This window comes from Perca fluviatilis, chromosome 2 (genome assembly GCF_010015445.1).
Source record: "Perca fluviatilis chromosome 2, GENO_Pfluv_1.0, whole genome shotgun sequence".
Classification (NCBI taxonomy): domain Eukaryota; kingdom Metazoa; phylum Chordata; class Actinopteri; order Perciformes; family Percidae; genus Perca; species Perca fluviatilis.
In genome coordinates this window covers 27,257,661-27,285,431 of record NC_053113.1, presented here as the reverse complement: position 1 = coordinate 27,285,431, position 27,771 = coordinate 27,257,661, and the positions used below count along the sequence as shown (strand labels likewise).

The window sequence follows — 27,771 nt, the reverse complement described above, 5'->3', positions numbered from 1 at the left end:
CAACCCCAAAAACAAAAACAGTAGTTTCAAAAGTATCTTACATAGAAGATCTTTGAATCATACATCTTCACTGTGGATTACTTTTCTACATTTACATCTCTGAAGTTGGGATTTCATATTCTAAATTATAGTGGGTCCAATTGTTATGTACCACGTAGGGGCTAGGAATTCCTTGTGTGTAGGAATGCATAAGTGTAGCCTAGCCACAGATGCATGAAAAATATGGTGCCAAATGAACACCATCTTGTCTTGTCTCTGTGCCAAAGGGGAGATCACTACCACTCCCCATCCGGGTTTATGGCCCATTAATGTAGACTGGGTAATTAGATTATCCTTCTTGCCATTACTTGAGTTACTTTAATCAGTACTGCCACTCCGAAGCCTCTTCAGCCTACCTGGTTGTTTTAAAGGAGCCAGTAATTTAATGAGATGTTATCATGGAAATGGGTTCTATTTCAAGTGCGGATGGTAGAGTTTTAAATGCAAGAAAGTCACAGGGTGAACCATATTTTCTGCAAATATAATAACGTCCATCATAGTCCTGTGCTGAAATATTTGGTATTTTACAATTATGTCCAGAAAAATGTAACTGCTCCAGTAACAGTTTTCATAAATACATTTTCAAATGACACAGAAATTTGGAAATTGGCAGCAATGTACTGTGAAATGATGCCTCTACCGGGATTATGGAGGAGCTTTTCATCTCACGCATGAATAAGAAACTCTGATTTAAATTAAAGTCCTTTTTACAAATTAAAATTCTGTGAAAAAACTCAGCAGTCATGTTTTATTTAGCCACATATTCAGCCCAAGACATTACATTAGCCTGCCAGCTACTGCAATTGCAGCTTTAAAGGGTACTCTGCAGCCTTTTGTGTCTGACTGGCTATCAGGAGATTCATACAAGAGCAGTCATTCGGCATTAATCTCTCAGTCCGAAGTAACAACCCAAGATTTTGATCAGACCTCAATCATGAACAACACAAGAGGGAGTCTGATAGTGGAACAAAATGCAAATGGCAAGTGCCAAGTGTTTATAGAGTATGGCATTTTGGGAAGGTTAATATTATCAGGAATGTGATCAGCAACCAAAAAAAAAGCAGAAACAAATGAGGGTACAGTAAGAGAAAGGGACAACATCCTGAGCATCATTTGGCATGCTACAAATATGTCTAAAGATTTAATGAACAAAAAACATCACACAAGGTATTGCATTGCTTCTCTCAGCTTCTCCTGTCTGGGTTTGTATTGGTCTCTCATTAGAAGTTGTTTTATCCTCTCAATTTTGAATGACATCCCAGATAATAATCGGAATTTAGTTCATTACCAGGGCAGGGAGATACAGTATATGGCTGAATAAATTTAAGAATAAGGTAAGAGGGTGTTGTATGCACTAAAAAGATGGGAGTTAACACAAACATGCATATTCTCTCTGGGTGGTGCAAACAAAGGTCAAGACAGATCCACACAATTACAAAATGTTTCTTTAAAGTCAGTACATTGAAGTTACACCAGTCTGAGAAGACACACATACATTCACCAATGCATACACACAAACACAGACAGAACTACCTGTGTTAGCGTGATCGTCAGAGCTAGTGTCCACCGTAGTGTAGTGTTCTAATTTGGCTTTGAGCTCCAGCTCCAGCTGCTGCAAACTTTGCTCTTTTAGAGCTCTTTCCACATCTTCAGTAAACTGGATTTGCTCAGCCAGACACAGAATCTACACCAAAAATAAGAAAGTTCAGACAATTACATTTTTTCACATCCTGGGTCACAAATTGCTGACATATGTGGTCTTGAATCTCAACTTGAACAAAGTATTGTGGGTTGTAGAAAGGTGGTGTGTACCTGTGATGGGTAGTGTGAGGGATCCACTTCCCCTTTCTTCCCTGCTGACAGACATTCATACAGTAGGTGCTTCAGGGTCTCCTTCATTTCCACAGAGAGCTGACTTAGCCACACCTAGAAAGATGGAAAACAGTTTACACACAGCCACAAACATGTATAACAAAAAACAGTGAGTACAACTCTTAAATGAGGTAATATAAAAAAAGTATTATATTTTATTTATTTTAAAAGTTTATTCGACAAGAAACATCCTATAATAAACATTAATGTCAATACTTGAAATCTGATACATTATTCAGAGATTTTGCTAAAAGACCCTAGTTCCCAGGCAGGTAAATGGGGATAGTTATCAACGCTTCATTAAAAAATGAATACAATATGCAATGTTTTTAAACACACTATAACACACACGCTAAACTGGAAAGTGTCCAATCAATTGTACTTTACATTTACAACAGTATATTATAATTGTTGTAAATCATTCACACAACAATCTGCACAGCAGCTTTACCTCCACAAGGCTGGAGATGCGTATGATGTTTCTGAGTGGCACTATTTCTCCCTCCAAAGAACACATGGCGACAATGTGCTGGCACTGCTCATCAAATTGAACACTGTGGATACCTGCACAGATTAATACGTGGATTAATTAACAGACAGATTGCATTCACTGTACGGAATTCAGCACGGAATATGCTGTGTTGCAAAGGAAACGAGGAAAAGAGAAGAGCAAAGCAAACGGTAACATAACGGAAAAGCAGAGAAGAGCACAACATAAGGAAAAAAAGAAAACAGAATAGAACAAAACTGATTTTTCTTACCCGCAAAGAGTTTCTTGAGGTGTGACTGGATGACAGTTGGGTTGGTTGCCTGACCAAGAATCTCTAGCAGATCATCATCTCCTATGAAATAGAACCGTGGGAAGGCAGAGCGTTTCTCCTGCGACAACCACACACAATACAAAAGTTGTGATGCTTACCACTCATGTTTTACATATGTGGTCTTTGCACACAAAAATGCACATGCGTGTACCTCCAGGAACTCATTAAGTGACTTCTGGCAGCGCTGCAGCTGATCCAGTATGGTGACCAGGGAGTTTCTGATGCCAGCCCTCGAGCTCAGAGAAACAACTCGGTTGTCTCTCTGAATGTCTGACATTATAGACCTGTTACACATATGGAGAAAGTGTTTTGTTCCTGAATGTGCATAAAACACATTCTGCCTGTAATACAAATTATACTTGTCCATTTATCCCAGCAAAAGACACTCGGTCCTAGTGTTATACTGAATATCAGCCATAATAAACCTGAAAGTTAAACAAAAAATGAATAGTACATCAAAACATATGTGCTGTGCAGCAAGAAAGAAAATGACCACTGGTTTAGGAGATCGGTATAGCAGTGGATATGGTCAATGACTGAGGTTTAAATGCCAACTTTAAGCTTCAATTTGAGGGTGTATATATTCACATCCGATGGATGGTGCTTCATTTCAGACAGGGAATTTCTGGGACTAGTGTGCTTGCAATCTCTTGGTCTCTGCTGGTGTGATACCGTCACACAAACACACACACAGTACCTGAAATCTTCATCAACGCGTTTAAAGCGGGCCTCCTCTCGGGGCAACGCCCCTCGTCCAAAAATGGGCTCCAGATAAACCCAACGCCTCTGGATGGCATTCAGACTAAGCAGGTACTCGTCTAAGTCTGATAGACGAACCTCCCACAGACTGACCTGGACATACACAGAGTAAAAAAAGTAACATGGGTTAGTGCTCTTTATTAGGATATGTAAATATTGATATAATGTTGAACCACAAATAATATGCAACAATACAAGACTAGAGCAGTTCATTTCACTGAGTAAACACATGCTGTATGTTTAATAAACTATGTGTCTGGGGAGATTTACTTTTTCCAAAATATAAATGAAGCACTTAATGAGTATAAAAGTGTATGCATAGATTCTTTGACCTGACCTTGTCTTGGAAGCTGCGGTAGTAGGGAGAGTCTTTCAGAGACTGCAGCAGACAGCGGTTATCTCCCACCTGGATGGGCACAGAGTTGTGATAAAGCCAATGTTTGCTAATCCTTAACGTTTCATTTAATGGTGAGAGTAGATATGCCTGTTTTTTCCTGAAGACAGTTACGTGCCTTCTAAGTCTATCTACCTAGTGGTCACTTTAATTGACCTGCCTGAAATAATGATTATCAAAAAAAATAGTGAGACAATGGGAGAAACAGCTGAAGGAGCCTTTCTGAAAAGATGGAATGTTTTTAAAACCCTTGCTATGCATGTAGACTTTATATTTGTTTACTATCTTATTAAACAGCATTATGCTGAGTCAAAGCCAAGCGTTTTGGCTCACACCGTTACTAGACAAAAGGTAAAGAGTTAGAGATAACTTCAAATACATTTATATACAGTATAAATACATACCAAACATGTAAGAGGCATCCCCCATAAAGAAATACAGTACATCATTCAGTAATCCGGCTATAATCGGTTTCTGTATTATCTGTATCACTATATTTTTACATTTTACCATATCAGACCATCTTGTGGTCCACAAGCCACCCACACGCTCACATATGTCTAGGAAGGAAATATACTTAGGGACCAGGCACAGATGCGTGTTAGAAGTGTTAAGTAGAAGCAGCGCCTTAAAATCAATTCTAAAACTCAAAAGGTAGCCAGTGTAAAGATAGTAGCTAAATCAGCAGGACATGTTCCCTCATTCCATTATCAAAAATAACTAAAATAGAGGACTGATCAGTGTCAGCTGCCCCAGTAATATTGTGTAAAGTGATCTCTGCATCATGACCAGTTCTGAATCATGACTAAAATTTCACAAAAAGTACATACAGTATGTCCTAATGTACAAAACAGGAAAGCTAAATCAGGACTGTTGTTGCATCAAGAGAGGGTTTCTTCAAAATGGGTTCAACAACCGCATATTTAAATTGAGCAAGAACAGAAACTGTGTGCAACAACTTCCTTAAAGTATGTGTCTGGGGCAATGTCAAGAGAGCAGAAGAAGTGCTTCAACTAGACCATGGTCTCCAGCAAGGATTCTGGACTGGGGTGTTGTTGTTATCGGTGAAATAATGTGAAACTTCACAAAAATGTAATGACCTCTGTCACAGCGCTTAAATCAGAAAAGCAAAACAGAGTTATTTGTATTTCTGTCCAATAAAATCATGGGTATGTTGAGAGCTCACATTTAACTGCTGTGTTACATTGCTTCGTACATTTTTTAGTGCATCAAAGTGAACATTTAAGTGAGTCTTTCTCGGCCTGCATTCAACTTTACAGCATTCTCTCATTAGATAACCAAGGCTGTGACCATCGCTTTCAGCTTCCCCATCCTATGAATAAACAACTTGGTCAAGTTATCTAGAACTAATACCTTAAATCAGTCACATCCTGGAACGTGTGACATCCTGTGTCACACGTTCTCATATATATATATATATATATATATATATATATATATATATATATATATATATATATATATATATATATATATATATATATCATATGTCATATATATATATATATATATATATATATTTATATTTATATTTATATTTATATTTATATATATATTTATATCTAGGGGCCAGCCTGGATTCAATCATCAAGAAAAAGTCCAGTTTATTTAAATAACAATCAAATCTTGACAGAGAAAAGATTAATTTACTACAGTAGAACAAATCAGGATCAGGCTGAATAGGGATGAGATTTCTTATCACAGAGGAGCCATGTGCAGAAAGGCAATCATGTTACCAGTTACTACAGATGTCAGGGATATTAAAAAAGTAGTATTTGGTGTAAAAAAGCTAAAAGATTTTTGGCAGTTAATCAAAACAGTAGGCAGATGTTGAGGAATCCCTTGGTTGCAGGGATGTCAGGCAGGCTCAGAGCAGTTAGTGGGGATGTAGAATGAATTAAAACATTTCATCAACTCATTTGGGTGGATGCTATTTGCTTTGTATAAGTCGGTTATAGCTAAAGTTCGGCTAATAAAACTATAACCAGATACAATAAACTGTAATTTACTATCCTGACTAAGCTTTAGGGCCTACGACTAACCCTGACTCAGTGTGACATAATGCACAAGTGTGTTTAGTGTTTATACATATCCATATTTGTTAGTTGCGATGTGCCTCTGTGTCTACCTGGTTGACTATATCCTTCCAGTCCTTGATGAGGGTGAGAGTGCGGCTGCTACTGTCCGTGTACTCGGTGAGGCTGAAGGTAGCTGCAGCTCCCCATAAATCCAGCTCCCTCAGTGCTTCTCTGATCGTCACCTCTGCCTGAGCACGACTGTTTAGGTCCTAAATGGAATCAAGGGCACAAACACATACACACACCACTTTATATACCTTTTATAAAACCAGTACAAAGCATCCTAAAAGATCCACCTGTATAACTCCTCTGGGCTGGTGAGCAAGACCTTTTAGCATTGCATCACCCGTGTGCAGTATTTAGTCAAATTTTCAATAAGCAAGAACAAACTATGAAGATATTCTCTCTCTAAATCATTACTTAATGGCCTAAACACTACGGTAAACAAAGTTTTTGCATTGTACAGTACTGTACATCAAAAGCAATATCTGAGATCAAAATGAAAACAAAAGGGTTGGCCGAGCAGGCCTGATTGATAGGTAGTATCTAAGTCCAAGATATCACTGTTTTCTGACTCAGTTTGCAAGAAGAGCAGATAAAAAAATTGTCTTGCATTTTTTCAAAGACACAAAAAATGCTTAGATTTCATCTACATGCTAAACTTAATTATATACTGTATGTGAATATGTCTGTAAACCTATATGGCCATGAGCTTTTCCTGTACTAATACATGAGCTATGTATAACTTGCTGCTGCCCCCTACTGGCACTAGTCACATTGTTGTTGATAACCATAACAATTTATACTTTTTATCAATCATACTCCCATACCTAAAAAGAGAGGAAATATCAACAATTTATAGAAGTGTGTGTCCCTATAGAAGTGTATGCTATGACCCAGTATGTATATCTATTTGCATGAGTGTGTGTGCACATACCTTGAGCTCCAAGGCCTTTTCTATGATGATATTTGCCACACCGAGGAGGTCATTAAAGGTAAGTCTCTCCAAAGTTGTCCCTCTTGGAAGGCCAAGCAAACGGAACATGTCCAACCAATGGTCTTGGGACAAGTGCTCCCCACGCACATACTTCAGCACTGGGACCATGTTCTAGACAAGCAGATAGAAAAGTGTTCAAATAAAAGTATTAAAAACTAGCCAAAGATGTGTAATGACAATTTGACTACGAACAAAACAATTCTTGCTTCAAAGACAATACTTCAACCACCACCATTCTTCAACAGTTTTTCCAACATGATGTTCTCTTTTTGTTTTATATAGTTACTGTATAACATACATTCAGAACCATGACATTTGCTGTACATATTATGGTCGCCACATGATAAACCCTTTTGATTTTGGTGATCATTTGACCATGTCATTGATTTATTGTGTGTGTACAATTACACAAAAAGTCTTTACTTGCACAACATATATTGCATAAGGCTAGTTGCCATGACATTTTTGAACAAATGTTTGCTCCACAAAAGAAGAACCCTCTTGAATTTAGTGATTCAATTAATTCTCTTATAATGCTACTCTGACTAACATTTCAACACCCTGCAGGCTCTAAGAATAGCTGAATTGTCAGTATATTGTCCAAAGTGCATTGTTGAGTCTAATAAACACTGTAGACTCTAAGCCCTGCTTGAGGGTCTTGCTTGAGATTTGTAGTCTTGATACTCTATAATAAATATACTCAAACTTAAAAGAAGATGATTATATGTTATTCCACCAACTGTACTACTGTCTACCTTGAATTTGTCCACTTCTCCTTGCAGTTTAACAGACATAGCAGTAGGCTGCTCCAGCTTCCTAAGTCTGTCCTGCCATGTAAAAAGAAATTCCTCAAACACGTATGTCTTACTCCTGTAAAACAACAGAAACATACATTTAACACACAACTGTAAAGAAACTTTCTTAAAAAATAAGAACAGTTCCAAATCAAGAAGATTGAAATCCATCTACAGCAGGCCTAAACTTAACCCCCTACCTGAATGTGATCCAGTCCTCCTGGGCCTTTTCTGTAAAGCCTTGCTGCCACTCCTCATACAGACCCCACATCTGGCTGTAATCCTCCATGTCCCTTTTTGTCTCTTCTGCCAGAGAGAAATCTGGAGAGCCCAGGTCAAAATAGGCACAGTCCTCACTGAGGAGAGGAGAGTAGAGGAGAGTAGAGTGAACATGAGGCTTTCATAGAAGTTCTAGTCTTGGGCGGTTTGCTGTGGGCCCGGGGGGGGGGGGGAAAGAAAAAAAAAAAAAAAAAAAAAAAAAAAAAAAAAAAAAAAAAAAATTAAAAAAAAAAAAAAAAAAAAAAAAATTTGTCTATAGTCTAAATGGCTATCATCACATCAGGTTTAGTAAAGTTACTAACAATCCCATCAAATGAATGTATGTAAGCTATTTTCTGGCCACAGCATACCCACATTTTATCTAACCACAGCATGTTTGAATAAGATGAAGGCAATAAACATCCTTATCAGTTCCCCTGACTCTCTCAGTAAAGAAAACACTAGAAATTCTGCATATTAAAAAGAACTTACAGCAGTTTACTGCGCACAAACTCTAGCTCCTGGAACTCTTGCTGCTTGTCCCTGATGGTCTGGAGGCACGCAAGAAGGGCAGTGTGATCACCTCTCTCAAGCATCTCATCTTTAGGCTTCAGCTGGTCCCAGCGGGCTTTAAACCGCTCCAGATCTGCCCTGTAGGCGTCGATACGACCAGCTGCATTTATTCGCATCACCTCCACCTAAGGAAGGAACAAAACATGAGAAAGCAAGTAGCACAAGAACACAGCCAGAAACAAAAAATAAGGTGATTGGGATAAATGAGCAAAGGAGAATAAAGACAGGAGAAAAGAAGAGACTTTAGATAGCAGAAAGCTGCTGTTACAAAACAAATGAGATTTAGTTTTATAACCACAATCAAAAATGTGCGCATTTGTGAGTTTCTATTACTTGATCTTTGATCATGAGCTGGTGGCTCTCCATGACAAGCTCTAATTTGTCCCACTTGGCCCTCAGTGAGGACAGGGAGTCCAGACCGCCCCCAGCCACTGCTCGCAGCAAGCGGTTCTTCTCCTCAGCACACTGGAACTGAGGTAGGATCTATACACATACATACAGTATAGTTAGTTCATTTATTTCCATGTTTACTTTCATGTCAAACATTAGAAATATAACAGGACATACAGCATAAATGCCCATAACCTTATGAATCCAGGCATGTCATGGTATTGACAGTAGGGGCCAACATAATTTATATAATGATATGAAAAGTTCATTGAAGTAGCTACGAGGAACTTTTAAATGTTTCTGAAACTGTTTTATATAGTTTTTATTAATGTCTTTGCACTGGGTTTGATTTTTCCCACAAAGTCACTAAATGATTTATGGCAGGCAGACCGGCTCTCCAGTAACACATTCTGATAGGTCACATATTTCGGTGTAACACCGGAAAAGCCTGTACCCAGCCAGGTAAAAGGTAGCAGGAGATGTCCTTATACAGACCTAACTGTATTTTTTATTTTATTTTAGAAGTTATCTGTTATTTATGGCTGATACTGGGGCAGGGCCCTCACAGAAAAGAAATTGCTTGGAGTACTAATTATTATTACATTGATTGCTACAACAAACTCTTGCTAATGCTTTGGCTCGTGACAGCTAGAAAAAAGTTTCTGGCCAGAGGAGTGTGTTTGTCTTACTTCTGGTTTGCGGGCTAATATCTGGCTATGTTTGCCACTGGCAGCACCAATCTCCTCCATGCTCTCTGGTCGATTGGACAAGGCCTCCATTGACTCTGAAACAAAACTGTCTATGGCCTGGGTGTGCACTGAAAGCAAGAGGGAAATGGCACACACAAAGGAAACAGAAAAGGAAAGAGAAAGTAAGAGCAAGGGGATGTCATTGGGTCAAAAGAATGAAAAACAAAATTAAAATAAACAAGAACAGAGAAAGAAATTGAAATGTTTGGCATGTGATTGGTGTAAATTACCCTAATAACACAATTTTAATGCTGTTAAGGTGTGAAAACAAAATTAAAAAGACAATTGTGTTGTCTGTTTTTACCTTGTATAGACTTCCTGAGTGATAAGAGCAGCATGTCAAAAAGCTTCTGGATCAGGTCATCAATTACAGCTTTTACTGGCTCACAGTTGACTGTAATACAGTCTACCTTCTCCTGACTGACAGAGGAAGAAGAAGAGGATCAGTGCCTGTGACTTTTGTTGTAAAATGTATATGAAGTGAACCAATGAAGTAAAATTAATCCTGGTAGGAAAAATAAAATGTCAGCTACAGTACAAATGGCTAAAGAAGAACTTCTGTGACATTAGCAAAAGCTAAATCATAGCGGAGAACCAAAACAAACCTTTCCATGCTTCACTCTCGTGAAGTGATCTGCCTTTAGATATTAAAATGGATGATAGTGACCATCCTGGTTAAATTTCGGGCTTCCAGATTACGTGTTTTTTTTTCACTGTTTTGTAATTAATATGTAGTTTAGAAAAGTACTATAAATATTGTAAACATTGTTTTAAAATTTTTTTTTAAATTGAGATGTATTGTAATGTTTACTTTTGTTTATTATGTGTGATATATACCTAGGCAGACGTTCTGACTCCTTCCCACTGGCTTTCAGGGTCTTGAAGTTTCTCTCCCAGTCTTGCACAGAGTTCAGATGCTTCTCCACTAACTTCTCTAAATCAACCTGGCCCAGCACCACCCACTCCTACAACACACACACACAGAACCCAAGCAGTTGGGTGCAGTGCTTATTTCCCAATTTTACATGTTTCTATGTCAAAGCTGACAAAAACTACATGTAAAACAACAAGATGACTCAATAAAAACAGAAGTAAAGAAAAGGGGAGATAAAAGAGAAGTCTGGTGTGGGCTGAGGGCTTTCCCCTACGATTTAAATATGCATGGCTGCAGACAGAAGGGAAAGGATATCTATGCTACTCAGTGTTCTATTGGGGTAGTGTAAACGGGGAAATGCTGACAATGAAAACAACAGGGCCTCAGTATATAAATAGAGAAGCATGACTAATCCAAGTTGCATTCTTTCAAAGAAATTAGTACAGCAATGGCTCATTGCAATGCTTCAATAAGCAAAAGGTGAAAAAAGGTTAATTAGTTAACATTCATGTAAAATACATGGACCTCTAAGTCCAGACTCAAATCTCTTTAGTGACAAAGAGCAGCAGGCTTACCACATAATGCAATGCATTCATTCATTAATAGTTTCATTTTGTATAGTGATATTTACCCTACAAACAAAAACCCTCGGTATACTTCCCTTAACATTACACACATGCTTTTGGACAGTTGACTAATAATTTGTTGTTCAGGCACCTTGAACTTGTGTTGTATAGCCTGCAGACGGCTAAAGAGGTCCTCGGCCTTGCTGAAGATGGTGAGGAACCCGGAGGCATTTCTATCAATCATGACACTGAAGATAAGTTCCTCCCCCTGGGCACTGACCCCTTTGAACTGGTTTGGGATTGAAATGAACCGCTTCATCTCCCTGAAATAGCGTGCTCGCACTTCCTCAAATGGAGGACGGAACTGCAAACGACCCTGCCTATTCACAAAAAGAAGAGCAAAAATGAAAAAAAAAGGTTAAAAAACGTATTTAATCAATAATGTGGTAGGAGAGAGATGGAGAAAGAAAGACACAGATAAACAGGCAAGAAGAGAAATGATGGCATGAGAGAATCAAGGGGTTGGGAAATAAAGTCAGAAGTTGATGCTAGTGGTTCAAGATAACGGGGAAAGGCTACATACAGTATCTCACAAAAGTGAGTACACCCCTCACATTTTAGTAAATATGTCATTATATCTTTTAATGGGACAACACTGAAGAAATTACACTTTGCTACAATGTAAAGTATTAAGTGTACAGCTTTTATAACAGTGTAAATGTGCTGTCCCCTCAAAATAACTCAACACACAGCCATTAATGTCTAAACCGCTGGCAACAAAAGTGAGTACACCCCTATGTTAAATTCCCATAGAGGCAGTTCCCTTGGCCTTTGGAATTAAAATAGCCCCACATCATCACATACCGTTCACCATACCTAGAGATTGGCATGGGGTACTTTCCATAAAATCATCTCTCAATGCAAATCAAACCAGCTATTAGGCTAACTGAAATAAAACCATGCCAATCTCTAGGGGTGTACTCACTTTTGTTGCCAGCGGTTTAGACATTAATGGCTGTGTTGAGTAATTTTGAGGGGACAGCACATTTACACTGTTATACAAACTGTACACTTAAAACTTTACATTGTAGCAAAGTGTAATTTCTTCAGTGTTGTCCCATTAAAAGATATAATGAAATATTTACTAAAATGTGAGGGGTGTACTCACTTTTGAGAAAATGAATAAGAGAATAAACAAAGAGTAGGACAGAAATTTGGACCTAATGGAAGTGTGTGCACTGACTTGAAAGTGAGGTCTATGTGTATTTCAGGCAAGTTCTTGTTCAGAGCTTCCAGTCCGGTCTGGTATTGGTGTTCAAGAGCCTTGTACAGCTGATGGTTCCAGTGCTGACGCCATGCGCGCATGTCATCAGACCTGAAGCCCTAAACACAAACATGCATTAGGGTTGGGAACCGTTTACATTTTGACCGGTACCTGAAATCTTTTGCCGGTACCCAACGGTACCTTTTTTCTGTACTTTACTCTCTGTGTAATAAGAAATTTTACACACTAGAGAAAATAAATCCCCTCCCTCTCCCTCCAAAAGTATTGAGCACTAAAATAATTTCATATCATGCTTATTTACAATGATAATCGCAGTAAGCACAGTGCTCCCACGTAACCTGGTGTTTTCTCCTATCACGTTTATAGTAATGAATATAGAAATAATGTAAGTACAAACAGGTGGATTTAAATTATATGAAGGCCAGTAGCAAAGACACCTAAACCTGTAATCAATACCTGAGCCTCCAGAGTGGCAAAGCCAGTACGGAGGTCTTGAAGGCCATCCTTCCACCGCTGCTGATGTCTCAGAAGGTCCACATTCATCAGTGTCACCACCTGAGAAATGAACCCAGAGGTGTGCAACAAATACACAGCAAGACTTTAGTTACTAAACTCGGATTATGATTCTAATGTGCCTGTAACAAATAATTTCAAATTAGTGCTAACTGCCTCTGCTAACTGCCTCTGCTAACTGCCTCTGTATTCAATCATTTAGTAAACTAACTATTATATATATATATATATATATATATATATATATTGTGTATATATAGTGTGTATATATATATATATATATATATATATATATATATATATATATATATATATATATATAGTGTGTATATATAGTGTGTATTATAGTGTGTGTATATATATATATATATATATATATATATATAGAGTGTGTGTTATATATATATACACACTATATATACACACTATATATATATATATATACACACTATATATTACACACTATATATATATATATATATATACACACTATATATACACACTATATATACACACTATATATATATATATATATATATATATATAAAATAAAATAAAAAATAACAGATAAATAAGAACATGTACATTTCAGCACAATCTTCCAAAATTATTGTAAGTGATTCACATAAGAAATTCCCATGTTCAAAAAGGAGTAGGAAGAAGTTAAAAAAATAGTTTCTGGTCCTACCCCCTGTACATGATTTGTGCAGTTTTAAAGTCAACAAGAGCTTTACATTTTAGTGCTTTTAGTTTAATGAAAAGTGGATAGTTGCTGCTCTATAAGTGTTGTTGTTGTTTTTTTTACAATTCTTAAGGCTCTCTTTTGAAGAATGAATATAGGTTCAGTGTTTGTTTTGTAAGAGTTTCCCCACACTTTATGGCAGTATGAAGGAACAATACAACGTGTACAATGAACGTTGATTTAATAGGTATTTGATTTTATGCAATATTGTAATTGATTTGGATATTTTGGCCTTAATATGATGTACATGTGGCTTCCAACATAATTTTTCATCGGAATATGAGTTCTCTTACTTTTTCTATTTTAATGTCATTTATCATAAGTTTTTTGTGTAAATTTGTCACACGATTCCAAAAAATTATAAATTTTGTTTTACTTAAGTTCAGTGTTAGTTTATTTGCATCAAACCAGCTCTCAAAATATAGTCAAAACATAACTGCATGCTACAACCTTGTCAATGAAGTCAGTGTGCCATTTGCGTAACTTCCTGTTCTCTGTAGAGAGTTTCTCAGCAGCAGACTGCAGCTTGGCGATGTAAACTTCCAACTCTTTGGGGTTGTCCCAGGTGATCTGCAGTTTACCGCCCGATTCCTTTGACTGAGAACGAGGATTCTGACAAGGAAAAGCAGAAAAATTTTATGAAAAATAAAAATAATTCTAACAAAATTTTTAGTGTGTAAGGCATAGAACGTAAAAACGATAATTTCCAGCAATACGCAGTACCTTGATGACCTGTTCAAAGGCCAGGGCAAGACTAAGCATCATAGGTCTCTGAGAGGGAATCATCTGCTGGTCAATGGTGTTGTAGAAATGGGCCACCTACAGTGCAGTAACACTTTGTTACAATATGAGCTTGAGATAAGCTAAAAAAGAAATAAAAAAAGGAAAGAAACTGTATTTGTGTGTCCTACATTGAACTACACTCTCACCTGTTTTAGGACAATGGCGTGTCTGTAGAATTTGTCTGCAGTATTAGCAGCCTGCTGTATCTTGGCTGGGATGGGAAAGCCCAGGGCAGAGAGCTGTCTGAACTCCCTGAGCAGACTGACCAGCCTGTCTGAATACTGGATCTTTAGCCTGCCATCAACATGGTCCAGGTCCATCACACAGTTACTGGCCTGGAGACTATACAGAGGGAGAGAATTATAATTAGATCCACTTGAACCAGCACCCATTCCAACTGATAGCCCTTGATCAATGTGCAAAATGAGGTAATGATAAACGAAAAGAACAACAGCAGAAAACAAGAGTATATATATATATTCACAAATGAAAAGGATTTTATTGAAGAAAATGTATGTTTGGTGCCATCCAAGACACATCCAAGTGCCATGTGACACTGTGACATATAAATTGACCTGAATGCTTTCATTGGCAAATAAGATGAAATTCAGTGTTGCTCTGAACTTTTCTTGGATGTCTTGTTAGTTGAGGTCACAGTGTGCAGTGTTTCCAACCTGATCCCTGACTTTGGGTCAGCCAGTCCGGACAGTAAATCTCTTGACCAGTCCTCGAATTGTTCCTGTTCATACGCCCTCAGAACTTCCAGCAGGTCATCACAGAAATGCAGGAACCCCTTGAACCCAGACAGGTCTGGAAGCAGTGCCTCCGCTATGCGGACAGAGTCCTCAACCTAAAGTAAGAATGCAAGCAAAGGAATACAAAAAAAGGGAATCAGTACACACTATTATTTTCATCATCATAGGAATTATATGTATTTGTAACATCAAAATGAAACCTGTTGTTGTATTATCATTTATTATTGTCATTTAATATGATCACCATCTGTCTAACAATATGATGAAAGCTCATTCTCTTATACATGGAAATCAATAGACCAGAAGGTCCGTGCTATTTAGTGGTCAGTCACATTGAGGATGCGTGTACACACACACACACATATATATACACACACACAGACACACACACAGTTACCTTGTGTATGATCTGTCGGACCCAGACAATTTTGTTGACAACCTCAGGAAGGTTCCTGCCAATAAGTGGCCCAGACTTGTCTCCAGGGCCTCCATGGCATCGACTCTCAAAGTCAGTCTTCAGGCCTTAGAAAATCAATAAAGTCGAGAGGGGTCAAAGATGGGAAACAACAATGTGTCAACACTGACTCTCCCTATATCATACAGATCATTTTTACATTTAGCATTAAGCTAACACTTTTTCCCCAAGTCACTTACTATGAGTTAGCAGGTAGGGCTTCAGCTAAATGATATATTGATGTTTTAGGGAAAGACATCTAACTGACCCATTTAAACTAAAGCATTTCTGAAACAATCTAGGAGAGTAAAATGTTATTTTATAGTCTGGACCTAGCATTTTTAAAAGTGTGACACTGGGCCCCCCTCAGACAAAATTCGGCATAAATGCCTTTAGACATAAATGCTTTGAGGTAGAACTGTGTACCCTTATTGTAGTCCAGTAGTCTGGCCAGTAGGGTCTCTCTCTCTGACTGCAGCTCTTTGCTGATGGTCGGACGTCTGATCAACTCCTTGTGCTTTTGAAACACCTGCAACAGCTAGTTAACAAATCCACAGGTACATGTGGTAAGTTTTCCCATCAACGCACACCCACACACAATATTTTGTGTTTCACTACCTGTTGTGGATTGTCCTGTACATCAGCGATGTAGCTCTTTAGTCTGCCAGCCACTTCCTGCTCTGACGGAGCCATTAGGCGCTCAAACTGAGCCACCGCTGCTCTCCAAAGAGGCTAAAAGAACATACAACAAAAAGTCATACTGTAAGTTTAAGGGGGAATTTTTCAATCTTTGCCTAAATAGATTGTGTAGAAAATGAAACTTCAAATGTTCAAATAACCATTATTGCTTTTTCAATGTTTGGAGCTGCAAGACAGATGCTTATACACGGGATCATAGTCATTTCAGGATGAGGTGGGTGGAAGATTTACTGCGGCCATCAGCCAAACATTCACAAGTTGGCTGTAGCTGGTGGGTGTGAGCATGACTGGTAATCCCCTTAGGTGGGATAGTAATCTGTTGAAATTGATATCAAGCTATGCAATGAGAAACCTACAGTGCAGGCATGAGGAAGGCTCAAACAAGGTAATTCAGAAGTCTCACATGCACATACACATGCACACTCACCATTTCTGACAACTAACCTCAGTGTAGGGGTTGTAATGCAGAGGGTTGAGTCCAGAAAAAGGCTCAAACACACGATCTGAAGTCAATGCCTGCTGCTTCCCTCCTGGTAGCAGATGTAGCAGTTTCTCATGAACTGTTCGTAGAGTCACCACCTGGTAGACATAAATAATGTTTTCACATGTTATCTATATCAACTGTTTTATTGATGTCTTTGGTTATTTCATGAATGTCCAATGTGAGTAAGTTACTTTCTGAATTAATAAGGTGCTTAAGGGAATACGCCATCGTTTGTTGAAATACACCTTATCACGGTCTACCCTAGCTATAGATAGGTGGGCCAATGCATTTTTTGTGTCAGTGCAAGTAATTAGGTTGTTTTTTTGTCTTTTGTTGGCTCACTTTTACTCACAACATGCTAACCGGCAACATAGGATTCCATTCACTACGCTAAGCTAACTAGCGGCGGCGCTGCCGGTGTTGCACCGGACTAAAACAATGCATGCACAAAAAATGCATTGGCCCACCTATCTACAGCTAGGGGAGACCGTGATAAGCCCTATTTCAACAAACGGTGGCGTATCACTTTAACAAGTCTTTGTATTAATCCATTTACAATTCACTTTTCCTTCCTTGTTCTGATTTCAAAATAAACATGAAGTGGAAATTCCATTTAAATGTGACGTCTGCTCTTGAACATACAAGTAGAAACAAAGCGAAGACAAACAAAGATTGCAGATATATTTTAAACATGGAATGTGATGCAACCAGTGTAGCACAATGTCATGTGAAAAAGAGAAATATGCACTATTGAATGTCTTTTCTACAGAAAGTGTTTCCTTGACCCTGGATTAGAAACATATTTTACCTCATCCAATCTTCTTGCAAGGCAATGAAGGGTTTGTGGGCAGTGCTTGTTTCCCTTCCAGGGGTGTGGAGCATGTCTCTTCCACACCTGAGAATAAAGGCCATTAAATGTGTTCAGTGTTTACCACAATCAAACAGATGATCTCTTTCTAGCTTTTATTTTATAAGATGGTGACATATTTCCAGTCACATTTTATGTTTAAATGCATTATTTCCAGTTGAATTGAAATAAGGTGTTTTATTGTGAGAGAAATGGTAAAGGTATTGATTCTTGAGACCATTCTGTATACACTTTTCCCCCCTTTTTCATCTATTCCATACCTGTCCAGTCAGATGCTCACAGGCTACCACCCACTGTTCACAGATGGCAACACCCATTCTCAGGTTCTCCCTCAGTGATACAAAAGGCTCCTCAAAAATGTTAAGACCGCTTAGCTTTCTCTGCACATATCTTCCAAGGGTTCCACCTTGTACACAAACAAAAGAAAAGACGACAAAATTGCCACATACAAAAGCACCCAAAACACAGTGATGCACCAACATACAAACAATGTTCGGTATATACACTAGGTAATGTACTGTATACCCAAGATTTCCTCAGAAAAAAAAGTTGGTTTCAGTTCTCGAAAAATTAGCATTTTTTTTAAACAACCACAGTAGCAAAATTATCAGAACTCTTGACGCACACTGTATCTTAAAAACAACATCAGCAAATATTTTTTTTCATTTCCTGGTTTTTGTTTGTGAATGTGTGAGAGAGTCCCACCGATAACATCCATGAGTCGGACCATGCGTGTTTCTGGATAAGGCTCAAAATCAGTCTGCCTCCAAACATCATCCAGAGTGTCTTTGCTCTGTTCCACGAGATCCCCAACATCAGGCATAGACAAGCTATCAAGACCACCATACTCCTGGGGAAATCACAAAGACACACATCGTTGATTCCCAGTTAAATTCCCCACTGGAATTTGAAATATCAACTTCTAGAACAATTATTTAACACTGTTCAAAGCAGTTTGTAAAATAATGTTATGGTTGAAACTCACAATTTCTAGGTTTTTAAACTTAAAACAACTAAATGTACAAAGATGTAATGGCTTTCTTTTACCATATTCTCTGTAGAATTATTGCTTAGTACAGTTACATATTATAGTTTGATCTTCATCTCAATAATTGTAATTCACTTAGCAAACACCCTGTACACATACAAAAACCAAATGTAGTAAACATAATATCTTAGATTTTTCATGTTGCCAGTCTTGATACATACATGTTTGCATGCATACCTTTTTTATGAGTTTAAATTGCTCAGTGAAATACGTAGCCCTTTCTCGCACACTGTTTTTCTCTGCAGACTCAGAGAGATCCTCCCAGTACTGGAACTCATCACTGGGAATCAGGATACCTGCATAGAGTGGAAAAAACAAGTACATTGTTTGAAAATTATAATGTATCCTTGTTTTTATCAGATTCAGTTATGAGTTTTCACTTTATGAAGTGAACAAATGCAATGCTAATTAACATTTTGTGATAGGCGTACTGAGATTACACACAAATTAGTCAAAAACAGTACTGTATATAGTCTTAAACCAAAAGGTTACAAGTCAGTAATAAATTCAGGTGCACCTGTCCATTACAGTTTAGCTGAGAGAGCATGTCACCACAGCTCCCAGCGTTTGGGATTAACTATCCTTTTATACATACTAGCAAGACATTTTACCAAATCGCATGAATATTGTATGTCCCTTCAAAATCCAAATATTTGAAAAATATTTTATATATATTTTAATATGTATATCTTTTACCTATGATCATTCTGTAAACACTACGGGCCTGACGTGTATTTATTTCTGCAAAAATATATGTATGCATACCGAGGACATCTTCTTCCTTGCGGCCCCTCTTGGCAGAGGATTGTGCTCCAGACTGGCGGACCACTGATCCTAGGCCAAGCTCCAGCTCACTTAGCAGGCCTGCCAGCTTAGGGTCAAATGCTGAACGCCAGTGCTCATCCTGGATAAAAGTGAAAGAAACAGACACTTTCTCAAGTTTTAGACTAAATAGTCTTGTTCTCTTCTCCTGCCTTGTTTGGGCACCCACAAACTCTTGAAATGATGTATGTGTAATGGTGATGTAGTATTTATTTACAATAATTTGTTTTCAATTATCTCTAATTTGTGGTTGATGTTACTATCAAAGCCTACGTCTTTCAAAAAGCATGTATTTAATACAGAGAGACAGGCTCACCTTCAGCAGTACAGGTGCAAAGACTTGTCTTATGGCCTGGTAGAGGGTGTTGATGGGAGACTCCAGCATGGACGACACAAGCAGGCTCTGGTGAAGGTTGTCTTCTGTGATCACTGTGGGATGCAGCTTGAAGAACACCAACACCTTCTCTCTGCTGTCCCCCGATGCATCAATCTGACAAAGGAAGATTCATGTTTAATAAGAAAAAAAGAGTTTTATTGTCAAGTCAATTGTTGTTGTTAAGTATGATGCATGATTAACGTTACATGATCTGCACAAATACAGTGAAAAACTGTTAAGGAAATGCTATTTATAATCAAGGGAAATTCTTTCACATGGATATGTTGCTCCACACTAGTACAATTTAACATTGTAATGATGCTTTAAACATTTGTGTTACCTTATTTGACAAGTGAAGGTCATTGTCATGTCTGCTGACGGACAGGACAAATTCATTTCCATCATCCAAGAAGTTATTGAGCTCTGGACTGTCAACCAGGGACGAAGAAGGCTTTATTCCATAGAAGTTTCCAGTTGTGGTCAGGATAAACTTTTTGCGAGCATCATCTAATCCGTGGGGCATCTTTCAGCTGCAGTGATGTACTGATGCTGAGAAAGCTATAGTAAACAGAAAACAACACTGTAAAGAACCACAGAGAGGAATATGGCTTAATATGGTCGCTATTGTGTAAAACAGTTACTACATATCTTTTTTTAAGTCTCAAGGTTATTTTTACAGATTCTTTAGACTTGGGAATTTTCATTGTCAACTCTTCCTCATTTTAGTAAGTGAAACCATCTTAGAACCATGCTAATTACTTCTGCATCAAGAATAAAACTGCGGCCATATCAGGCTTTTCAGTTAAACCTAGCGTTGGTTACGCTTTCCTAATACGCTATTCAAGTTAATTTGCATTCTGCCGAGCTAGAAACAAATACCCGTATTAGACCAGCTTAGCTTCCGTCAATCACATGACCAGTTCCAGTTTCCCGGTTCACTGTCTATGCAACTATAACTAACGTTTGCTAGTTATTTTCATACATCCATGGTTACTTTGCCCTAAAGATGGCTGGGTAACTTACATTGACGTTTAAGCTAACCCGTCTCTGAAGTGATGCGTAGGGCAGTGCTAACGTAACTGTTAGCTCATTAACGTTATAACTTTACTATCTTAAATGTGCTAGCGCTGAAACAACGTTAGTTTATAAAACCAGCATGCTTGATCAGCTTCTTCCATTTACATAGGAAGGACTAAAACAATGTCTACAAAGTTATGGTGCAGCATTATAACTAAGCTATAGCTAACGTTAGCTAGCTAACATTAGCTCGTCTCTGTGTTAAAAGTTAAACATTTTAGTTAGCTGGCTTGACCTTAGCACGCTAGCACACTAAAAGAAACCTTGGTTTCATACCGTTTTGTCCCAAATAGTCTACTCGGAGCTTTCGGTAACGCAATTCATAGAGGGAAGCTGTAGCAATCTGTTACTCGTGCCTGTGTGTGTCTCCAAGATTATGCTTGCGTGGGTACCGTAGCAACTACGATCCATTGTACCACGTGACACAGCAGAACTACAACCCTACTCAATTAACTTACGCCATTTACTTAGAGTAGGTGCACAGCCCAGCCAGGCAGCATGTATGGTTCGTTTGGTTTTTAGCCGTGGTTTATCTCCATAAGGTTTTCTCACATAGGTCTTTCTGAGAAGCTCAATGTATTCAAGATACATTGGTTTTACTACTTTTTTGGCCAGTGAAATTTGACCATGCATTTAACTTGTCATTTTAACAAAGACAAAACAACAATTAATTTAAGCATTCAACACAAATTTAATTCAGGAATATGCACTATGTAAGAAAAAAAAGAATTAACTGAAATAATGGTCTGAAAACTAGAATTTTGAGACAAAAGGACACCACCTGTATCTGAGAAAGTAGGTAATATGTATTAGGTAAATGTCAGTAATGCCCACTTTGGTGCCAGAATGGAGCAAATCTGACGAGAGGTGGCGTCTGACATACAGGCATTTAAGCACACTTGTAGCATCTTCTTAGACCAATCAATACAAAGTGGAAGATGACAGATTAGAGATATTGGCTGTGATGGATGAACAAATTGCAATTTTTACTGAAATTGTATTTTATATGATTTCACATAAGTAAATAAATTGCTTAATTGATTGACATAATGAAATCTCACATTTTCTTACGATCTTAAATTATGCATCTTACTGCAGTAGTCCACCATTTAAAGTTGCTCTTAGTGGCCCAAGTGGTTACATTTACAGCTCCAAAAGGATGAATATTTATTGATGTATTACCCTGAAACAGACTAGATTGCATATATACTATTGCCTTGACTCTGCTTTTACAATAGAACATTATTGTCATACATACCCAGTCTCATGTCCAAAGATTGCGTAACAGTGGCTGACCATGTCATTTAACTATGATAAATTACCTTTAGTTTCCTCTTCCCTCTCACTTTGTGAGTTACTGAGTTCCGTCAATTGTGACATATTCCGAAACACGTCATTCAAGAAAACAAACACAGGAGGAGAATATTATGGATGCATCACTACTGCTGCCATGTTAAATGATTGTGATCCAGGGGTGCAGTATACTGGGATTTTTCCCTCTCAGCTTCATACTCGCATCCCAGAGCGACAACCCCATATGCTTTTTGTAACATTAGTGTGAATAGCATCAGCCTCATCTGGCTCATTATGTGTAGTTTCTGTAACTTTAACGTCTGCTACAGTGAATCAGAATCAGAGAAAGAGTGTAATTTAAAGTTGCTTTCGTTTCATATCTCCTTTAGTTATTCAAACAAGTTAATTTCAAATTTGCAGAGAATGAAAGGACATATTGGACACCTCAGAAGAGATACGTCTCTAAAGGAATTTCTACTCCCTATTGCACGTTCTGTGAACCTGAACAAACTGGAACTTTCCTGCACATGGTCTGGGAGTGTGAACAGGTACATAATAAATATATATATATATATATATATATATATATATATATATATATATATATATATATATATATATAAATATATAAAATAACATAAATAATATCTGATGTGATAGGATGTCGAATTCCTACTGACCCGATTGTTTTGTTACTTAATGACGACTCTAAATTACATCTGCTTGGGAGACTTTTAGCCGCCAGTTTGGTTAGCCGGCTCAACCGCGACCAAGAAAATGTTAGCTCAGCGCTTGCTCCCCCCCGCCACTCGCTTTGTATAAAACAGTGGTTTTGGCATATTGTCTGGACATAGTTATGCTTGAGCTCTCTACAGCAAGGATTAACAAAGCCAAATCATCGACTATAGACCTATGGAAAGGTGCAGCAGCGCAGGTGTCAGTCCTAATGACCTCAGCATCACAGGAAGTAGAGGAGAGCGACTAGGTTTGTTTGTTTTTGCTTTCTTTTCCTCGAGACCGCGGAGGGTGGGGGGTGGGAGAGGGTGGTTTTTCGGTTCAAGTGTGTTTGTCTGTTCTATTGTTCTTTAAAATGAAAAAAACTAAATAAAAAATTGATCATAAAAAAAAAGATTTGCAGAGAATGACCGCCAAGCTACTGTGCTGTTGTTTCTGGGCGACTCACAACACAGATTCTGTTACAGTTCTTACACAAAACAATCGTTGCGTATCCTCACACTTTTGTAAGTGGGTTTACAGAAATCCTTGACCTTTCCTGTATACCTGCATATCACATAGACTATACCACTGTTGTGATCTCTTCCAAAGAATTCATACCACATGGTCAGGTGAGACTGAGCTGGTAAGCAGACAGGGAAGTTCATCAAGCTTCCTGATGTCTTCGTCATTATCTAACTCAACCACAGTCTAACTCAACCACAATACATTAAGGTCGTGGCAGTTGCTCATGGTATCACAGTAATTGAATGGCACCGGTATGTATTGCGAATGAATGTAACAAATCTTTTGGCTCACATGCGAACAGCATTACCAAACTAAGTCACTTTTAAATCTGAGAAAGAGCAAGACACCTGTTTCCTTTTCTGTAGTACGTGGCTTCTAAAAAGAGATTGTGTCATGTCAGGGATTTTTAATTCAACAATAATAGACAATTCTCTGTTTTTGATTTAAGATACTTGTAGGCTATTTCTGAATGTTTATAAATTGTATATTCATGTTGTCTATAACTTCAATAGGCCTTTTTCAAAGCAGGCATTTTGACTTGTCACAGTTGCACATTATTCATGTGTCTAGTAAACCAGTGTACAGGGAGTCAGTGATTTTATTTATTAGTATATTCACATATACCTGTGTTTTGCCCATGATGGCATGTCAAAATGTCTCTGTAATCAGGGACGGGTTAACCTACCACAGTGCATTGTGTATAGTATTTCTATAATTGATTTATAACCTAGCCTCATGTTTGCTGTGTGATACTTTATTTTTAACACAATGTATTTCAGGAATATGCACCATATGGGAACAAATAATGAATTGAAATAATGGTCTACAAACTTTATAAAATTTAACATAGGGCCCCCCTTCAAGACAGGGCTTTAATGTCAGATAATAAAGAAGGACCTTTAACACTCACACCAACTTCATAAGGATTCCCTTGATAGTTTCATTTCTGTCACTGACCTTATATAGATAGAAGGGAAACTCTGTTGTCACACAGCGTCCCCACACCTAGCTGCATGTAATTAAAGCTACAGGAAATCAGTGTGATGGCCTTTATCTTTATTGTTGACCAGCAGGATTAACAATAACACTGCTTGCTATTGGACAATGCAATTGTGTGTGCAATCCACACTCCTCAGATGTACCAAAGCAGCAACATACTCTCCTAGGTCCTAGAGTGGGAATAACTTTCCCAGACTGACAAACCTTTACAGTCTGCTTGGTAAAAAGAGGTAAATCATACTATACTGTATGTATGTATACTTACTATTTTTGGAACACATCAAATTTAGAGCTTTCGAGAGACACACAGATAGCTAATAGACAGTTACCAACTGCAGATTTTGCAGCACCATGCAGTGCTTTTTATTTGTTTTCAACAAATATTGGGTATTTGCTTCAGTTTAGGGGGTGGGACTTTTCAGACAGAAAGTTACTGAAGAAAGCTGCTAGTATTTAATATGAGATTGAGTTTTAAAATCCCCCATAATAATGAGAACTGATTTGTTTGAAAGACAAAATGGAAATTAGAGGGGTGAGTCAAGGGCAAGTGAGGAGGAGGCTTTACTTTCTGGGTACTTTTGTCAAATTTGTCAGGGATACACATGGAAAATCCCCCCATATTCCTTGTTTACTGTATTTTCCCTAAATGTTGTGGCTAAATCCAGGTTTGGCACAGTTTCCTGGTAATCAGGATTTCCCACTACCCACAACCCTAAGCGTAACAGCGACGTCTCTGATTGGATCGCTGTTACCAATGAAATGTTTACCGAACCCACAAAATAGCTAGCGAGCAGCTACCATTGAAGTCTACATATAGTACATCTATGATTGAAGTCTACGATAGTTTATGTACACAGTCTTGTACCTTTGCCTTAATTGCCATTTTCAAATTTTGCGCCAAATCAAATGTTTTATGGTCAGGATTCATCTCGTACTGGATGGCTTGGTTGCAGGCTTACAACTCTCTATATAAGCATTTTTCTGAAACATCAAGTGAGATTTGAATGGGGAAAAATCCCTTCATGAACCAGAGCCGTTCCAAAAGTGGGCAATCACTGTTGATCTCATTCACATTCCCCTGCTTTCCACCCAGGATAGACCTACTCTGAAATGTGGCTACAAATGCATAATAACGAAACCTATGGTTTGGTTTTCCAAACACTTTTCCTTGACTTCGTTGGAAAAAGTATCATAAGATCAATAAAAGCATCAAAGGAGAACTACAAGGAGCTATGAAAAGACTAGAGCTGCGCTAACACTGGGTGACATTAACATGCATGTGGGTAAGAAACACTTTATTATGTAAATCTTTATTCCTCAAATGTCAAAGTAGATATTCAATTAAATATTAAAATCAAAGAGACACTCTCCACTTCTTATATTCAGGTCAGTTTAGTTAGCTTTTTTGAATGACAATAAACATGAATTAAGTAGGTAATGAAAATGGATAATTGCAGTCCTTAATTTAATATTTGTCATCAGACAAAGTGCTAAAACAAAGAGAAGTGAAAAGATGTTTTACCGAATGTGACAGAAAAACAACTTGGAATCCCTTGATAGTTTCATTTCTGTCACTGACCTTATATAGATAGACGGGAAACTCTGTTGTCACACACCTAACTGCTTCAGGAAATCAGTATGATGGCCTTTATCTTTATTGTTGACAAGCAGGATTAACAATAACACTGCTTGCTATTGCCCCTTGAACTATCAATCCAATCGTGTGTGCAATTCACACTCAAATTTATTAAAGCAGCAACATGCTCTCCTAGGTCCTAGAGTGGGAATAACTTTCCCAGACTGACCGACCTTTACTACAAGTCTGCTTGATAAAAAGAGGTCAATCATAATAACACTTACTATTTCTGAAGCACATCAAATTTAGAGCTTTGGAGAGACACACAGATAGCTAATTGACAGTTACCAACTGCAGACTTTGCAGCACCATGCAGTGCTTTATATTTTCTTATGAAACTATTTTTAACAGCAGTAGGTTATGAAACTGGATAGTTACAGTATTTAATATTTGTCGTTAGACGTGTGCTAAAACAATGTTATTGAAAAACAGAAGTGAAGAGACGTTTTACCGAATGTGACAGAAAAACAAAACTTGTATGTGAAACACTGTGTGGTTAGCTGCAGAGCAGTTACGAGCAAACCAACTTGAAAATAGCAGAACACCTGTATTTGAGAAACAAAATGTCAAAGACAGGCCACTTCAACCCAAAAGCCACAGTTCACAGTAATTATACACTCGCTCACACATACACACACACACACACACACACACACACACACACAACTAATCGTCATAGATAAACCATCATTTGGAAGATGCTTCACCCTCAAATGTAGGTAAATATGTATAAATATGTACTATGTATAAATGTCCGTAGTGCCCACTTTGGTGCCAGAATGGAGCAATGTCGTTTTGTGAAAATCTGATTAGAGGCGGCGTATATTGTGTGACATTTAAGCACACTTTGTAGCACCCTTCTTACACCAATCACTACAAAGTGTATGTGTAAAGAATGTGTAACTGTGGGAATTTGACAAGTCATTGTTGCAAATGAAAATTTGTTCTCAATCGACTTACCTGGATAAATAAAGGTTTGTTGTTTTTTTTAAGTGAAAGAGTATATTAGCTGTGATGGATAAATAAACTGCACATAATGCAATCTCACATTTTCTTACAATCTTATATTATGCATCTTACTGCTGTATTCCACCATTCAAAGTTGCTCTTAGTGGCTAAAGTGGTTACATTTATAGCTCAAAAAGAATAAATATTTTTTGATTTATTACCCTGAAACACACTAGATGGCATGTTTACTATTGCCTTGCCTAAGACTCTATGCTTTCACAACAGAACGTTATTTTATGACATACCTAGTCTCATGTCCAAAGATTGTGTAATAGTGGCTGACCGTGTCATTAAACTAAGGTTAACTATGATATTTAGTTCTCTTTTCCCTTTCAGAGCATTCGTTGTTAGTTATGTACTTAGTTCTGTCAACTGTGACTTCATTTGAAACACATCATGTAAAAAACAACAACATAGCAGCAGAATATTATGGCTACAACACTGCTATTGTCTGCCATGTTAAATGATAGTGATTTTTTTCCAAAGAATTCATACCACATGG

At 37.8% G+C, this 27,771-nt stretch overlaps 1 protein-coding gene across 5 annotated transcripts in view; it reads right to left on the bottom strand.

Moving 5' to 3' along the window:
- The window catches only part of LOC120545048 (cytoplasmic dynein 2 heavy chain 1), a 113,584-nt gene extending 92,098 nt beyond the window's left edge, over window positions 1–21,486 (bottom strand). For 4 of the 5 annotated variants that reach the window (XM_039779005.1, XM_039779045.1, XM_039779026.1 and 1 more), the window contains exons 1-35: window positions 21,368–21,486; window positions 20,355–20,572; window positions 19,955–20,128; window positions 19,582–19,720; window positions 18,994–19,112; window positions 18,474–18,618; window positions 18,029–18,174; window positions 17,709–17,795; window positions 16,861–16,995; window positions 16,336–16,449; window positions 16,144–16,255; window positions 15,661–15,785; window positions 15,183–15,358; window positions 14,655–14,850; window positions 14,449–14,544; window positions 14,176–14,337; window positions 12,927–13,025; window positions 12,429–12,568; window positions 11,337–11,565; window positions 10,583–10,710; window positions 10,050–10,165; window positions 9,686–9,813; window positions 8,940–9,089; window positions 8,526–8,731; window positions 7,976–8,131; window positions 7,737–7,851; window positions 6,922–7,092; window positions 6,035–6,193; window positions 3,829–3,897; window positions 3,430–3,584; window positions 2,884–3,016; window positions 2,673–2,790; window positions 2,363–2,475; window positions 1,852–1,965; window positions 1,573–1,723 (exon numbers count right to left, since the gene is read on the bottom strand). In XM_039779005.1, coding sequence (XP_039634939.1) covers window positions 1,573–1,723; window positions 1,852–1,965; window positions 2,363–2,475; window positions 2,673–2,790; window positions 2,884–3,016; window positions 3,430–3,584; window positions 3,829–3,897; window positions 6,035–6,193; window positions 6,922–7,092; window positions 7,737–7,851; window positions 7,976–8,131; window positions 8,526–8,731; window positions 8,940–9,089; window positions 9,686–9,813; window positions 10,050–10,165; window positions 10,583–10,710; window positions 11,337–11,565; window positions 12,429–12,568; window positions 12,927–13,025; window positions 14,176–14,337; window positions 14,449–14,544; window positions 14,655–14,850; window positions 15,183–15,358; window positions 15,661–15,785; window positions 16,144–16,255; window positions 16,336–16,449; window positions 16,861–16,995; window positions 17,709–17,795; window positions 18,029–18,174; window positions 18,474–18,618; window positions 18,994–19,112; window positions 19,582–19,720; window positions 19,955–20,128; window positions 20,355–20,537 — 4,759 coding nt within the window. In that variant the 5' untranslated portion in view covers window positions 20,538–20,572; window positions 21,368–21,486. Of the gene's footprint in view, window positions 1–1,572; window positions 1,724–1,851; window positions 1,966–2,362; window positions 2,476–2,672; window positions 2,791–2,883; window positions 3,017–3,429; window positions 3,585–3,828; window positions 3,898–6,034; window positions 6,194–6,921; window positions 7,093–7,736; window positions 7,852–7,975; window positions 8,132–8,525; window positions 8,732–8,939; window positions 9,090–9,685; window positions 9,814–10,049; window positions 10,166–10,582; window positions 10,711–11,336; window positions 11,566–12,428; window positions 12,569–12,926; window positions 13,026–14,175; window positions 14,338–14,448; window positions 14,545–14,654; window positions 14,851–15,182; window positions 15,359–15,660; window positions 15,786–16,143; window positions 16,256–16,335; window positions 16,450–16,860; window positions 16,996–17,708; window positions 17,796–18,028; window positions 18,175–18,473; window positions 18,619–18,993; window positions 19,113–19,581; window positions 19,721–19,954; window positions 20,129–20,354; window positions 20,573–21,367 lie in introns of those variants that run through there. The other variant, XM_039779015.1, reaches the window with a different exon arrangement.
- Window positions 21,487–27,771: the final 6,285 nt, after the last annotated feature.